The following is a 17019-nucleotide window of genomic DNA, read 5'->3' on the forward strand; positions in this document are numbered from 1 at the left end:
TCCTGGGCTGGTTGCTACAAAACTCTCCTACTTCATGTGCTTTGGCTTCTTTGTCCTCAGGCTGGTGAAAAAATAAAATGTTGTGTTCCCTGCTGGGTGTCTAATGCCCCCTGGTGCTTGGTCTTGAGGCTGGGTCTGTGGAACCTGCCAGGCTGGCTAGAAATGCAAATGCTTGGAAGATAATAAAGTGATAGGGAATAGCCAGCATGGGTTTGTGAAGAACAAGTCATGCCAAACTAATCCGATCACTTTCTTTGATAAGATAACTAGCCTTGTGGATAAGGGAGAAGCGGTGGATGTCATATACCTAGACTTTAGTAAGGCATTTGATACGGTCTCGCATGATATTCTTATTGATAAACTAGGCAAATATAACTTAGATAGGGCCACGATAAGGTGGGTGCATAATTGGCTGGATAACCATAGTCAGAGAGTTGTTGTTAACGGTTCTAAATCCTGCTGGAAAGGGATAACAAGTGGAGTTCCTCAAGGGTCTGTTTTGGGACCCGTACTGTTCAATATCTTCATCAACGATGTAGATATTGGGATAGAGAGTACGCTTATTAAGTTTGCAGATGATACCAAACTGGGTGGGGTTGCGACTTCTTTGGAGGATAGGGACATAATTCAAAATGACCTTAGCAAGTTAGAGAAATGGTCAGAGGTAAACAGGATGAGGTTTAATAAAGAGAAATGCAAAGTGCTCCACTTAGGAAGGAACAATCAGTTCCATACATACAAGATGGGAAGCGACTGTCTAGGAAGGAGCATGGCAGAAAGGGATCTAGGGGTCCTAGTGGACCACAAGTTGAATATGAGTCAACAGTGTGATGCTGTTGCAAAAAAAGCAAATATGATTCTAGGTTGTATCAACAGGTGTGTTGTAAGCAAAACTCGTGAAGTCATTCTGCCGCTCTACTCTGCACTAGTTAGGCCTCAGCTGGAGTACTGTGTCCAGTTCTGGGCGCCACATTTCAAGAAAGATGTGGAGAAATTGGAAAGGGTACAGAGAAGAGCGACAAGAATGATTAAAGGTCTAGAGAACATGACCTATGAAGCCAGGCTTCATGAACTGGGCTTGTTTAGTTTGGAAAAAAGAAGATTAAGGGGGGACATGATAGCGGTTTTCAAATATCTAAAAGGGTGTCACAAGGAGGAAGGAGAAAATTTGTTCCTCTTGGTTTCTGAGGACAGGACAAGGAGTAATGGGCTTAAAGTGCAGCAGGGGAGGTTTAGATTGGACATTAGGAAAAAATTCCTAACTGTCAGGGTGGTCAAATATTGGAATAAATTGCCAAGGGAGGTGGTGGAATCTCCCTCTCTGGAGATATTTAAGAACAGGTTAGATAGACATCTGTCAGGGATGGTGTAGACGGAGCTTGGTCCTGCCTTGAGGGCGGGGGGCTGGACTTGATGACCTCTCGAGGTCCCTTCCAGTCCTATGATTCTATGATTCTATGAACATATGTCAGTTGTGGAGCTATTGCCTTGGGCGTAGGAACTGTCTGGGAGAGCGAGCAGCACAAGTGAGAGGCTGGACCAAGGTTCACTCAAGTGGTTTGTTTTTTGTGGTCTGTCCCTCCTGTTTCCCTAGAGACTCTGGGACAAAACAGTCACATGAGAAGAACCCAACTTTCTTCCTTTTGCTGCGACAGGGATGGATCTAGCTCAGGTTTTGCGTAGGGGGGTCCATCTGCACGTGAAGTACCTGTGACAACCCCTGTACTGCTGGGTTCTTCAGCCCCTCGTCTGTGATGCTGTCCATTTGAGGGAGCACTTGCCCTGGCACTTGTAGAAGGGCCAACCTGGACAAACCAATAATGCTCATGCCCCCTTTGATAGTTCAGCTGGCAGAGCGGAGGACTGTAGTGTGTGCTTGGCAAGTGTCCTTAGATTGCTGGTTTGATTCCAGCTCTTTTTCCCTCCAGCCCAAGTGATGAAGGTGGTTGCCTTAGGTCCATAAGCCCTGCACTGTAATTGACAAGAAGATTGTGGGTACTCACTGCCAGTCATGTTTCTTGGGCCGCACTTTTGGGCTTGGTCTACATAAGACCAGGAAGGTCAGACTGATCCTGCATGAAATCAGTTGGGCTACGTCTACACTGCGTATTGTTGTGCAATCAGATATGCAAATGAGGTGCAGGGATAAATATTGCCATGTCTCATTTGCATACCTAATAAGCCACCATTTTTGCAGCACGGGCTTTTGCACAAGAAGGCGCTGTCTACACTGCTTCTTCTTGCGCGAAAAATCCCTCTTGTGCAGACCCGTTCTTCCTGGCCCAGAGGGGACAAGACCAGAAAGCAAACAGAACAGCCAGACTGGGTCAGCCCAAAGTTCCATCTAGCCCAGGATCCTGTCTCCTGACAGCAGCCAATTCCATTGCCCCGGAGGGAATCCTCAGAGCAGACAATTATCAATTGACCCCGCCCCTTTCACTGACCCAGCCGGACCAAACACCTAACTCTACTGGGCACCAGTTACCCAGCAGGGGGCAAAGACACACTCTGGGGCATTTAATGACAAGGAAGCCAAAACCTTTGATTCCCAAGGATTTGCAGCAAATTAACATTTTACCAGCAGGTCCTACTGAGATATGAACTCAGCTTGTAGAATTCAGAGTCCTGAAAGCTGCTCCTTACACCATGGTACCTGTGATCAGGGTGTTCTATGGGTACTTCTGAGTGACACGTTGCACTCCTGGCTTCCCTTCAGTTCAGGGGTGGGGAACATTTTTTGGGTTGGGGGGCTTCTGACCCACAGAGAAATCAGTTCAGGGCTGCACACAAGTGAGAAGGGCTTGTTTAGTCTGGGGAAGAGAAGAGAAGAGTGAGGGGGGATTTGATAGCAGCCTGTAACTACTTATAGGGAGGATCTGAAGAGGCTGTTGTGGTGACAGATGGCAGAACAAGGAGCAATGGTCTCAAGTTGCAGTGAGGAGGTCGCAGTTGGAGAAGCTATTTCCCTAGTAAGAGTGGTAAAGCACTGCGTTGGGTTCCTTGTGCAAGAACCTGCCAGTGTAGACATAGCCACGGAGTCCATAACAATGACCAGGTGGGACAGGCTGCAGGGCAGGGGCCATCTCAGAGCCCCCCATGACTTTTCTGCAGGGAGTCTCCTTCTGGAGATCTGCCCTTGAGGCCAGAGAGAGAATGAGGGTCCCAAGCACGAGTGTGAGAAGGAGCCTCATTGGAGCCTTCTCCTTTTCCTCAACTAACTGACCTAGAACAGTGTTTCTCAACCTTTTTTTATAATGTACCCCTTTTTTAAAAAAAATTGTAAGTATCCCCTTTCTCAAAAAAATTATGAGTGCCCCCAGTAGCTATAGTTTTCAGACACACACACAATTTTTCTACCATTGCAACACATTTGTTTAATCAACTTTATTGTAGCCGGGCTGGTGATGAACTTTTTGGGTGTAAAAAGTACAAAAATAATAAAGTGCTGGAAAATTTAAAACAAAAATTCAGTTTTTTCCAGATTTCAGTTGTGTTAAGGCACCTCCCCCCCCCAAAAAAAATTTCTCTCAAGTACCTCTGAGGGTACTCATACCACTGGTTGAGAAACACCAACCTAGAAGACAGGGGGCACTGTAGAGGAGTTGAGTGTCCCCAAAAAACTTTGCTGTCGTAGAGCTGGGGAATCAGCATAAGTGGTAAAGTGCTTGCTCTGCATATAAGAAGCAGGGGGGGTTGATATCCCTGTTCTCCACTCATGGGGGGAGTTCCCTTTTTTCCTTTTCACAGAAGAGCCAGCCAGAGCACCAACTGCCTCCAGTGGCCTGCCCTCTTCCTACTTGCTCTCCCCAAAAGCCATCCATAGCTTATTTCCAAACCTGTAAACGTCATTGCACGAAGAATAATGCCGCTTTCAAAATAGCTATTTCAAAACAGCCGTAGTGTGGATCCTTCACTGTTGCTATTTGGAAATAGCTCCTGCCCAGGGCCGTTGAAAGTAATTACTCCCCAATGCTTTCTATAGCTCTAAGTCGAGGTAGCACATCCACATTAGGGAGCCTTCCTTGGACTAATTTTGAGGCTTCCCTGTAGTATGGATGTGCTGTTTCAAAACAAGCAATTGAATTTTTTTTTTCAAAATAGTGTTTTTTGACATGTGTGCTTTGTAGATGAATCCTGAGGCTCCATCTCGACTACAGGCTTATTTTGGAAGAAGCTTTTTTCAGAAGGGATCTTCCAAAAAAACAATTCTTCCAGAAGAGAACATCCACACTGCAAAAGTGCATCGAAAAAGCGATCTGCTTTTTCAACAGAGAGAGTCCACGTTGATGGATGCTATCTCGCATTTCAGTTGTGATTACTAAGGACAGAGCAGTCACCAGGGTAGCTGTGCTTTTTCCCCTTTCCTCCTCTTCCGAAAGAACTTTCTTCCCCCACTGCACACGTCTTTTTCTGAAAGCGCTCTGTCACAAAAAGGTTTCTTCCTCGTAGAATGATTACCAATGCCAGAAAAGCCCCTCTGATCTTTCAATTTTCTTGCAGAAGAACACAGTTGCAGTGTGGATGTTCCTCAAGTTTTGTCGGGCAAAATGGCTGTTTTTCCGACAAACCTCTGTAATGCAGACATACCCTGAGAGCCCCAAGAAGGGGAAAGAGGCAGGCAGGACCAGGGGGAGAAGGCTGCATGACTGTGTCAAAGGGAGGCTCTGCCCTGGCCAGTGGGGAATCGTTGCCTCTCCAAGGTGCCAGGGCCAATGTGTCATTTCCCCAGGTTACTGAGTGGGGGCTGGAGCCAGTTCTGTGTTGTCTCCTTCAACAACCAAACTGAGCCAATGGATCTTATGCCAATCTGACTTGTGCTGGGCTAGTGCACCACAGAGCTTCCCTCATGTGAGAGGAGAAGGGCAGTTTGCATCACAGAACTCTGTCCTTTCTGAAAGGCCTGTGTCAATGACAGGTGTTGTCTGGGTGAGGTTGGAAGGGGTACAGTCATGAGCCACCATTGTGTCACAGGTGGTGTAACATCACCCACTAAAGAAGAGGGAAGACTTGCTAGTTTGCATTGGAATAGATGAGTTTGTTCTCCATGGCTGGGAATCAAACCCAGGCTATAGCAGGGAAAGTGCTGAATTCAAGCCACTAGACCACCAGAGAGATGCAAGGCTTCTTTTTCTCTCTTTGTTTTTTTTTTTCCCCTGAAGACACCTGCCACACAGAATTCAACCTGTAAACCTGGCTTCCAGAGCTCAGGGAGAATGTGGGGGTCTCATAGTTGATCCATAGGATTCAGCATCAAACCAGCCCCCACCTGTGGGACGTGTAATTGTGCTGGAATCTGGTTACTCTTGTCCGTGGACAATAGGAAACAGTCTGGTGGGCCACACAGAGAACCCTTTTGAGATGATGTAGAGGCAACTGAGGACTCTGTCTTGCTGCCTACCGCAAATCCTCCAGGTACTGCACAGTAGCGGGTGGAAGTAGTGTCACTTGTGCAGCAATGCAGAGTAGTTTCCATATGAAATTATGATGCCAAATGAACACTTGGGAGAAAGAGGCTCCTTGTTACAAATTCAACACTCGCTACCACAGGGTTTGTAAGGCCTGTGCTTGGTTCTTTGGTTTGAGCCAAAGGGCTTGTTCTCACTGCCCAGGGGCTCCAGGAATGAGATTGGCCTATTCCTGCCTTTACTCTCACTGTGGCATTAACACAGTCCCCTTTGGCCTGAAAGCCGGAGTGGCACCCAGCCCAGTAGGTTCTGCTCACAGCAGGTCACTCAGCCCAGCCAGCTTCTTAAGGTTCCAATTCACCTGAATTCACGGTCCTGCGAATGTGGCATCGAATTTGTGGCTCCCCCAGATGCACATACCCAAAGCCCAACTCTTCACATCTGCCCGTTCCAGGCTCCCTCGGGCAGAGGGAGAAATGGGGAGATAATCCAACGTAGCTAATGTGCTGGTGGCAGTGCAAACAGGGGCTTGAAGCCCAGACCCACCAAATCAAACTCTGTGGCTCAGCATGTTAAAATGGTAAGATGAACCCCTGAGCACTGGGCCGTTTCTCCCTTGAGGGCTTGGCAGTGGTGCTGGGATGGGGGCAGGACCTTCTACCCTCAGACTGATTTAGGGCCCTTGGGGAAGAGCCCTGGAGAGTCCTACAGGCCCTGCCCCAGATAGGTGGCTGAAGGGGAGTCACAAGCTATGAGGGCTCCAGGCAGGGTGTGTGGGGGTGAAGACGATAAAATCCCCATCTTCTTCCCCCCCCCGACACTGCTGGAACTGTCCCTCCTTGTCAGAGGGCAGAGCAGAGGGAGGGAGGCAGCCCCCAGTGGTGTCTGGCCAATGTGTCTCCTCTTTCCACCATCCCTCCGTATGTAGCTGGAGGCAACTTCCTCCAGTTCAGCTTAGCGGTGCCCCCCAGCAGGAAGCCAAAGGGAGCAAAGAGCAGAAGTGCTGGAAGCTGGTGGGGGAGCCCTGTCCCTCTGAGTTTGATTTGGTGAGTCTTAGTTGGACTTGCTAAATCAAACACCAGAAGATGGATTGCCACCATTCCTCCCCAGCTGGACGTGGGTTTTGTTCCACACAGCACAGCCCATGGAACAAAGGCAGCACTTTTCCAATGGGGAATTCTGCTCCACCTGCAAATTGTCTCCAGGACATGGCCCAGCAGCTTTCTGCCTCAGTGGGGCTGGCTTTTGGAGAGACCAAGGGGCCACTGGCAACCTTTAGCCCCCCCCAGCTGGCTCTGCCTGTGAACAGGAAAGTGGGGATTCCACTAATCCTGGAAAATACAGGTATTGATCCCACTACTTCATACATACTAAGCAAGTGCTCTGTTACTTGAGCTAATTCCCTAACCTATAAACCACTATCCTGCCCCACACACCTTGCTCCAGAGCCCACAACGTCCCTGCTGCTGCCCGAGGCTCCTTTCTGAAAGGGCCACTTGTGCGGCTGTGTCCTGTGGGCCGGGTGGCTGCCAATGGGGGGGGGAAGAGAATGGGCAGTGAGACCTGACTGGCAGGAGGGTCCGGCTGGCTGGGAGAGTTTAGCTGCTGCTGTAGCTGAGGGGGAAGTGTCTTTCCTCCGGGCAGGCAGCTCCACGCACAGAGTCCTGAGCCCCTGGCTGGGCGGGGTCATTAAGCAGCTGCTGGGCTGAGCTGCTGCACAACTTAGAGGGAACCTGGGCCACTGAACCCCTCAGAGTTGTCCCCAACCCAGAGCCTGAGCGGGTCCACAAAATCCATTGGCTCTGGAACCCCAGAAAAGTAAATCTGAACCTCAGTCCTCCCTGTCCCTTCTCCTCACGCCATGAGGGCTGGAACACCAGAGGTGTGAGGTGTCTAAGTTGGGGGCCACATCAGAGAGGGCTGGGGGCCTTTGAAAGAGTTTTTTTGTTTCTCACTTTTGTGGCCCCTGTTTTTTCTGTGAATCAGTGGCCCCTGACCCAAAAAACATTCCCCACCCCTGCCATAAATAAAGCAACACTGAAATGTTTTGTGCTAGCCGTAATGTTTTCCTTTATTTAACACAAAGTTTGATCAACTAACATGAGACAGTTCAAACGCTTAATCTGTTTAATTATTTCTCCCCAGCTGCAGCCCTAGCAAAATGTCTCGGTTGTAATTATGTCATTAGTGATGAGTGTCCATTAGCAATGGATAGTCCATGGAAAGGTTTGGACAGGGCAGGGGCTTAACAAAGGGGTGGAGTCTTGGGGAACGGACAGGATAGATCCTGGCTTGCCATGACATTTAAAAAGTGACCTTGGGGGCATATGGCACCATAAGCAGCCTCTGATGTTCCCTGTTTGAGTCCCAGAACCATCCCTGAGTGACTGGGGGAACACAGGGAGAGCAGCTGACATGTCAAGCGGCTGCCCAGGGACATGAGCCTGCAAGGCAGCAGTGACATCACAAGGACCTTTTGCAGCACCTCAGCTCATTGGTTGGGAGGCAGTGACCTCACAGAGGATCCATGGCAACAGCCAGGTAGGACAGGCTGCAGGGCTGGGGCAATCTCAGAGGCCCCCATGGCCTGGCATCTCCTTTGTGAGGTTTCCCCTTGAGGGCAGAAGGGATTGAGGGTCCCATCTGGGAGTGTCTCTGTGGAGATTTCCCCTTTCCCCAGGCTGCAGTGGGAGGGGGCTTGGGCAGGCAGGGGTACAGGAGGGGTTGCCACTGAACTTCTGGGAGAAGCAAGAGAAAGGGCAGCAAACACCCAGTTAGGATGGGATTTGAACCCATGCATACAGAGCACAATGCATTAGCAATCCATCACCTTAACCACTCGGCTACCTCATCTATGTTCTGCAGAATTTGCTTAAACCACACAAAGTCAGCACTTCAGGGAATCTTTCTGCCACTCACTGGCTGGCCAGGGACACCCAGGGTGGGAAGGTTTTGCCTTTTCACAATGTTCCCTGGGCTACTGTACAAAGCTCAGTGCTGGTAACAAACCCAAAATCCCCCTGGCTACAATCTACCCTGCAGGCTTCATGTGCAAGAACTGTTTTGTGCAAGAGCTCTTGTGCAAAAGATCTTGTGCAACAGCACGTCCACACTGCCATGTCCTTTTACACAAGAGAAGTGCTTTTCTGCAAGAGTGCCCATGACAGTGTGGATGCTCTCCTGCGCAAGAAAGCTCTGATGGCCATTTTAGCTCTAGGGCTTTCTTGAGCAAGAAACCAGTTGCCTGTCCACACTGCCTCCTTGTGGACAAGTTCTTGTGCAAGAGGGCTTATTCCTCATGGGGAGAGGAATAACTCTTGTGCAAGAAACCCTGTTTTCTGACGCTTTACTGTAAATTTCCTTGCGCAAGACCATGCGTACACTATAGATGCTCTGCACATTTTTGCACAAGAACATCTGCTCTTGCATAAAAAGCCTGCAGTATAAATCCAGCCTGAGAGAGGAGAGGAAAGAAGGTGGCCTTCAACAGGCTGGATGCATCTACACAGCATCGTGACCTTGAAGTAATCTGTGCAATGTGAGTGGGCTGCCCAGGGGAAGGTCTGTGGGGAGTTTCCATGACAACAACAGCAATAAAGTTTCCTAATCTACACTCATGTGAATGTGATTTATTCCTCCACTAACAAGTGTCTCTGAAGCGATGAAAAATGCAGGGCCCAGGTGCAGGGAGCCAGGTCACATTCTCCTGCCTGCTCTCCCAAAAGAGACAGACTCGCCTCCCCTTTCTTTTTCCCCAGCAATTGTCATGCTGCAAAGCAGAGAGTGGTGATAGCAAGCTTAGAAGCATGTTAGGCTCTGTGGTGCAATGGAAAGCATGTTGGACTTCTAAGTTATAATGCCTAGTATGAGCCTAACTAGATCTTCAAAGGTTGTGGGTTCAAGTCACATTAGCTGCTTTCTTATTTCCAAGGCACCTTTTACAGAACAGGCAATCCTTAGGCTGACCCTGGGGTGGGCTTAACTCCAGACAGTTCCCAGATTCCAGGAAGCCGGAGCAGAGCAACTCTTCCTCAGGCTTCCTGTAGTCAGCCGCTGCTCAGTTTCAGCAGCAGCTGACTTGGGGACGCCTGGGGCAGAGCAGCTGGGGTGCTGCTGGGTTGGTCCAGTAGCGCCGAGGAGCGGCGCTGCGGGACCAACCCGGCAGCGCCCCAGCTGCTCTACCCCAGGCGTCGTCAGTGAGAAAAGCCTGGTCTGCTGGGGGGAAAGAGCCGGGGGGCGCACTAACTGCGCCCACCTCCCCCAGCAGACCAGGGAGACGCGGAGCAAAGTCGTGGAGGACGTGGGCAGCGGGACAGCCCAGACGCGCCACGGCTCTCCCGCGACCGTCGTCCTCCGAGGCTTTGCTTCCCGTCTCCCTGGTCTGCTGGGGGGGAGCCCTACTAAGTCTGGGCTGTCTCGCTGCCCGTGTGCTCCTCGGCTTTGTTCCGCGTCTCCCTGGTCTGCTGGGGGGGGCTCCCCCCCAGCAGACCAGGGAGACGTGGAGCAGCTTTTCTCACCCCGGAGGACACGGGTGGTGGGACCGCAGCGCATCTGGGCGTCCCGCCGCTCCCATCCTCCGGGGTGAGCAACGCCCCGTTCGTAACTGCGCATCCAACATAAGTCGGGTCCGCGTAACTCGGGGACTGCCTATAACCTGCTATTCCAAAATGTCCCTTCTGCCTCATGGAATGAGGTTCAGGGATGTTGAAATAGCGAGCCTATTGTATTTCAAAATAAGGGGGCACTGTTAACACGCAGGATAGATATTAAAGATGCCTCCGTACCCCAAAATAGTGCTGCATTGTCAAGGTCACCATTCAGGACCATAGCAGGGGGCAGGTTTGATGAAGAATTTTCAGCCTTCTGCTCTTGGGACTCTCTGTTGCTGTCTGCAGCCATGCATAGGCCTGACCCTGCATCTCCAGAACCCCAGCCCCTCACAGGCTGCCAGACAAGAGACAGACCTGCCAAGGGGGAAGGTGTTTTCAGGCTCACAGCAGGGGGCACAAACTCCTCTCCAGGGAGCCTGCAGGAAAGGAAGCCAAAGAAGATGGATTTTGAAGAGTTTGTAATAACCAGCACATAGAAACCAGCCCAGCATCAGCTGGTCCCACTGAGATTTGAACTCTGATTGCAGGATTCAGAGTCCTGAGTGCTGCCTCTTACACCATGGGACCAACACAAGACACCTGTGACTCAGCTGGGCCAAACTGGAGCCCTGACTCAGGCCCACTGGGACCAGCTTTGCTTCTTTTCCTTCCACTTAGAGCCCCCTTCTTCTCCTGGGCTGCAAGGAGCCTCTCTGAGCTACCCTGAGACAGGCACAGGACCCTGCCTCCCCACAGCCAGCCCCACCCCACTGGTTTTGGCAGAACAAATCGGGGGAGAGAGGAGGGGCTCTGCTCACCCTACTAAGTCTTACTGAGATGTTGAGCTTTTCTCCTGCCCCCCTCAGCTTGGCCTCCCTCCTCTGCCCCATTCCTGCCTCACTTCCTCCTTGAGCACAAGGGAGGCACCAGGAGGAGCCAGCCCCATACACCAACCTCCCAGGGCAGGAGAGGCCAAGCCACAAGCCTCCAACATGTTCCTGGCCTAGCTCATCTCACTTTCCAAGGTTGGCACCAAGGGGCATTCTCAGCTGATGTCATCCCCCTCTGTCATGTGGAAGTTGGGCTTAGTCCAGTTAGCAGGAGGTATGCTTACCTGGGCACCAAGGGGAGCAGCAATAAGAGAAGACCCTGTTTCTGCCTGGCTTTAAACCAGGGACCCTTGACCTGTTAAGCAAACATAATAACCACTACACCACAGAAACAAACTGAGGGCGAAATTTGGATGACGATTCTGTTACTAGCTCTTTCAAAGTACACTTTCACTGGATTAGACTGGGAGGAAAGTGGAGTGGTTGGGATGAATGGCACACTGCAGAAGTTACAGGCAAAGAGGGCACAATGCAGGATTAGTGGTAAAGAGTGCAGGTGCAGCAGATGGGGAACTCATGGATGCAGGAACAGTGGATCAAGGCTGGGTGGGAATGAAACCAGGCGCCAAGCGGGAAAGTTTTCAGAGTGCATGTGTTCTGGGTCATGCACATTGGTAATTACCTTTTGTTTCAGTATTTTTCTTCCATAACAATTTGAAGTGTGTGTGTGTGTGTGTGTGTGTGTGTGTGTGTGTGTGTGTGTGTGTATAAAATACATGCGTGTGTAAAACTTCTCAGTAACTCGTGTGCCACAATGACACACACCCGAACAAGTGCACAGAATGTCACTTAGTGTGCACAAGAAAAAACTCGCTCTACTCCTGGATGGAAAATTTAACAAGGAATACTAGTTGAGGGCTTCAGGTGGGGGTGTGAACTCAAAGATGGAGGGAATTGACATGCAGGCTACAACGAGGAGAGAAGTATCAGCGGGGTAGCCGTGTTAGTCTGAATCTGCAAAAGCGGCGAGGAGTCCTGTGGCACCTTATAGACTAACAGAAGTGTTAGACTGAGCATAAGCTATTGTGGGCAAAGACCCACTTCATCACATGCATCTGACGAACTGGGTCTGCCTACAAAAGCTTATGCTCCAACACTTCTGTTAGTCTATAAGGTGCCACTGGACTCCTTGCCGATAATGAGGAGAGAAGACTCCCACAAGCTCTCGCTCCCCCAGCTTAAGTGCTACTGTGAAGGAGGAGGAGAAAGACACACTTCTCCCTACCATGGCAGGTATGGGGCTGGGGCCATGGGATAGCCAACTGTCCTCCAGCTACGGCATGTCTGGGTCAAGGTTGAGACCAGTAGATAGAGGTATCTCTCCCCCCCCAAAGCCCTAAAAGCTTGCATGGCATTTAATAGGCTGTGTCACAGCCAACTGGCCACACAGGCTAAAGGGAACTCGGGTTATAGATTTATGCCCTCTATGAGTCCTCCGAAGGCTAATAAGATTTGAGCTCTGACTGAAGCTTCCCCCCCAGTCAGAGCAGCTGAATGGTTTTCTCTCCTCTGTGGGTTGTCTTATGTTTAACAAAGTCTAACCTGTGTTTGAAGCCTTTTCTGCAATCAGAGATGTTATGAGGTGACTCTTGTACATATTATCGAATGGCTAGTAATGCAGGAGTACTGACTTAACCTTTTCCTGCAGTCAGAGCAGTGAAGGGTTTCTTTCCTGTGTGGGTTCTCCTAAGGGTACCAAGGTCTGAGCTTTTACTGAAGCTTTTCCCCACAATCAGAGCAACTGAAAGGTTTCTCTCCTGTGTGGATCATCCTGTGTTTAACAAAGTATGAGCTTCTACTGCAGCTTTTCCTACAGTCAGAGCAGGTCAAGAGTTTCTCTCCTGTGTGGGTCCTCCTATGTCTAAAAAGGTTTGACTTCTGACTGAAGCTTTTCCCGCCATCAGAGGAATGGAAAGGTTTCTCTTCTGTGTGGGTCCTCCTATGGGTAACAAAGTCTGAACTTTTATGGTAGCTTTTCCCGCAGTCAGAGCAAAGGTTTCTCTCTTATGTGGGTCCTCCTATGGGTAAAAAGCTTTGAGCTGCTAATGAAGTTTTTCCCACAGTCAGAGCAATTGAAAGGTTTCTCTCCTGTGTGGGTCCTCTTATGGGTAACAAGATTTGAGCTGGTAATGAAGCTTTTCCCACAGTCAGAGCAATTGAAAGGTTTCTTTCCTGTGTGGGTCATCCTATGGGTAACAAGGTTTGAGCTTCTATGGAAGCTTTTCCCGCAGTCAGAGCAATTGAAAGGTTTCTCTCCTGTGTGGGTCCTCCTATGGGTAACAAGATCTGAGCTTCTATTGTAGCTCTTCCCGCAGTCAGAGCAATTGTAAGGTTTCTCTCCTGTGTGGGTCCTCCTATGGCTAACAAGATATGAGCTGCTAATGAAGTTTTTCCCACAGTCAGAGCAATTGAAAGGTTTCTCTCCTGTGTGGGTCCTCCTATGAGTAACAAGATTTGAGCTGGTAATGAAGTTTTTCCCACAGTCAGAGCAATTGAAAGGTTTCTCTCCTGTGTGGGTCATCCTATGGGTAACAAGGTTTGAGCTTCTATTGAAGCTTTTCCCGCAGTCAGAGCAATTGAAAGGTTTCTCTCCGGTGTGAGTCCTCTTATGGATAACAAGGTAAGAGTTTCTATGGAAGCTTTTCCCACAGTCAGAGCAGTGATGGGGTCTCTCTCTTGTATGTATTTTCCGATGGTTCGTAAAGTGTGAGTGCTCACTGAAGCTTTTCCCAGAGTCAGAGCACTTGAAGGGCTTCTCTCCTGTGTGGGCACTTTGATGTTCAATAAGAGTTTCACAGTCACTGTAAGAGCAGGGTGACTGTTGATGGGGGATTTTCTGTTGAACAGTTTCTGTGTTTCTTTTCTCCCCTCTACTCCTGTGACTGGATTTACCCTGTCCCTCTTCTGGATGGTTTCCCTGCTGTCTTTCTGGGCTATGCTGAATCTCACAGCTCTCTCCTTGCTCACATATCTGGAAAACATGTCTTTCAGATCTTCCCAATAACATCCCACATAAAGCCACTTGCTCCAGTCCTTCCTGCTGAAGATCCTTATAGTTCTCAGTCAGCATCCCCTCACCTGTTGGGATAGAGAAATAATCCAGACAGGAGTTATTCTCCATGATAACCTCAAAGGAAAAAAAGAGGAATAAAAAAGGGGGATACTCTCAAATAATGGTTGAATTATCATGAGCTGAGTTCATCCTCCTCCTTCACAACCCTTCCACAGAGGAGAGAAACCAGCCTTTCCACACCCACCACAGACTGATGGGAGTTGAAGACAAGCTGAACAGACAGACTTCATAAAAACACCCAAGTTACATCTCAGAGACAGAAATTGGTTTGAGTCAGTTTAACTGATTGCTCACCTGTCTGGGTGTGGCTGATGCTCTCTCCTTCCTTGCAGCTCTGAGGATCTGAGACCTGCAACTCCTCCTCTCGCTTCACCCAGGAGACCGCATCAGTTTCAGAGACTGGAAATCCTGTTTGGAGAGCAATGAACCAAGTGCTGATCTTGTTCATTAAGGTCTTTGCCATTACTGCTTCCAGAGCTGGGATCCAAGTCCCCCACCCAGAGCGGCTCCTTTCCCACCTTGCAGAGAGTGGGCTCTGGCTGGCACAAGAGCCCAGGACACACTCACCTGCAGTAAAGGTGAATCACCCCCACCTCCTTCCTTGGGAATGGCCCAGCTCATTCCCATGGGGAGCTGAGCACTCTGCTGCACTCTCCAGGGTACAACTCAGTCCCCCTCACAGCCCGTTTCATCCCCCTGGCATCCCAAGACTAGACAGGAACACACTGCTCAGAAGGGGAGCTCTAGTGAGGGCTTGCAGGTCTGACACCAATGTCCCCAGGCAGGGCTCAGACTGCCGCGGCCACATAGAGGAAGGACCCAGCAAATCTCTAGCTCCCCAAGCTTCTGTCCACAAGACTCCTGGCTGGTGGGCTGGGCTTGCCCTGATCTTTGGCTCTGATGCTCTACTCGGGGTAGGATGTGGCAGAGGAAGTTGCCTGAGCATTTAAGTGAAAATTTGGCTGGTTGCTTCAGGTCCTGCCTATGCGCCACACTCCTGACCCCAATTGCCTGCATCTGGTTGGGCCCTGCCAGCGCCCACAACAGCTGCCATTCCCATGGCTGCCCAGGGTGGTGCTAGGCTTCTCACCAGACAAGCCAGGGCAGAGCTGGGCCGTGCTGCTTTTCTGGTGCTTGCGGCTGTTGCTCAGCTCCCCCTCTGCAACCTCCATTCTACTCTGCCAGCAGCAGCCTTTGTGTGGTTTCCCAGTCGGGCTCTTGTGGCCAGCCTGACCTTTGATCTGGTGCCCCTCCAGGGCTGCACAGAATCTATCACCTTTACACCTTCTGAGTATGTTCCTCATAGCTTCTGCCCCACCCGTTCTCGGACCTTCATTTAGTGTTCAGATGATCCACCTGTGATGTGACCATGGAGATCATTGTGCTACCGCTGTTACACAACTGCAAGAAACTTTTGTTGAAATGTGTTATGTGCCAAGTCAATGTGAATGTTCTAATGGGATGACTATGATTATCTTGTTTATGTCCCTATTTTTGAACTAGAATAGGCAGGCGTTGGCAGAATGGTGGGGCAAAGGGTACCAACTAACCAGGCAAGCACATTCCTGAGCAGGAGGAGGCCAATCAACACACAGATTTCCACAGCAACTGCAAACAAACAGTCCTAAGAGATGGCTCAGAAAGTCAATGACTCTTGCGCACATGAGCAGCATGAGGGAATAATGGATATGGATGTTTTGCTCAAAAAAACAGGCAGAAGGCTAAGGGGGTAGCAACACACGGAATGCAACATGCATCTTGTTTCAAATGTGGCAGAATACAGCCTGCAAACTACATGACTCTGATACTATTTGGTGTCCGGGAGGTGGACTGGCATTAGTATGCCCACATCTAAAGGACCTCTGCCCAGCCTACAGGGAGGGTTTATAGAGCCCAGAAAACCAACTGATTACACAGGACAAATAATGAGAAAACAGGGATGGGTGTGAGGGTCAAAGGGCTAAAATAGAGGGAACCATATGGGGATACCTAGCAGAGAACCCCAGACAGCACCCTCTGCCCACCGAAGGTCTCAAGTCAGCCAGTGGACACTGCCCGGATACATCATGAGATACAGGAATGGAAATAGGCCCCACAGTGACAGACCCCTCCACCAGCCAACCTCCTCTCCCTGGTTTTGTAGATTGCCAAATTGGCGATAGCCATGAGGAGGTTGCACAGGAGGTCCCACCACTTTGTGGGGCCATGAATAGGGTGTGTATAAATTAACCAGTGGGGTGAAAAGTGTTGCCCAAACCTCAACAGGAGGTTCTAGAGGAAACAAAAGAGGGGCTGTAACCTAGCGCACAAGAGGTAGATGCGTGCCAGGGTCTCACTCATGCCACAGAAGAGGCAAGTCTTGGCAACAGGGGTGAACCGCACCAAGTACATGCCTGTTCTCTCCACTCCATGCAGGATTCTCCAGCTGATGTCCCCAGGGGGCCATGGAACCAAGTTCAAATAGAGGTTGGCCCACCGGGGCTCCCCACCCTCTATTGGTGGTAGGAGCTCCCGCCACTTGGTGTCTGGGTGGGACATGAGGGTGGGGAAGTGAAGCGTGAAGCACAAGTGTGTACAGGTGATTCTTTGGCATGGTTCAGAAGGGGACCGGCTGCAACATGTGCAGCCAGCTTGGGTGACAAGGGGGAGGTGGTCGGGAAGGTACATGTGGATGGGGGCTGATGGAGAGATCAGGAGGGCCGGGGGTGAGAGGTGGGCAGGGTGCACCCTTTCGCAGGACCCTGCTTAGGTACACCCGAGCAGTGGGCAGCAAAGTGTCCTTCACTCCCTGAAGTATGCACGGGAGAGTACATAAGGTGGAGAGCCCCATGCACTGAACGAGCGCCCGAGGATCCACCCAGTCTCCCCGGTCGTAGTCCAGGAGGTCTCTGACTCTGTTGACTTCTGCCAGGACCAACCTCTGGTGCACCGAGGGGAACTCCGCAGCCTGCACATGTAGATGGGAATTGTGTAGCAAGGGCTCCACGAGGAGGTCTGCCCCCATGGTGGCTCCTAAGAACCTGGTCGCCACAAGCAGCTTCCAGGTTCGAAGGAGGTCCTGG

At 50.4% G+C, this 17019-nt stretch overlaps 1 protein-coding gene across 1 annotated transcript in view; it reads right to left on the reverse strand.

The window, feature by feature from the left end:
- Positions 1 to 9570: 9570 nt before the first annotated feature.
- Positions 9571 to 17019, reverse strand: part of LOC149522631 (uncharacterized) — a 37392-nt gene continuing 29943 nt past the window's right edge. Inside the window, exons 8-9 of the mRNA XM_089771001.1 lie at positions 14252 to 14365; positions 9571 to 13962 (exon numbers count right to left, since the gene is read on the reverse strand). Coding sequence (XP_089627127.1) covers positions 12869 to 13962; positions 14252 to 14365 — 1208 coding nt within the window. The 3' untranslated portion in view covers positions 9571 to 12868. The remainder of the gene's footprint in view (positions 13963 to 14251; positions 14366 to 17019) is intronic.

The sequence above is a fragment of the Pelodiscus sinensis genome, chromosome 19 (genome assembly GCF_052426305.1).
Source record: "Pelodiscus sinensis isolate ZL-2025 chromosome 19, ASM5242630v1, whole genome shotgun sequence".
Classification (NCBI taxonomy): Eukaryota; Metazoa; Chordata; order Testudines; family Trionychidae; genus Pelodiscus; species Pelodiscus sinensis.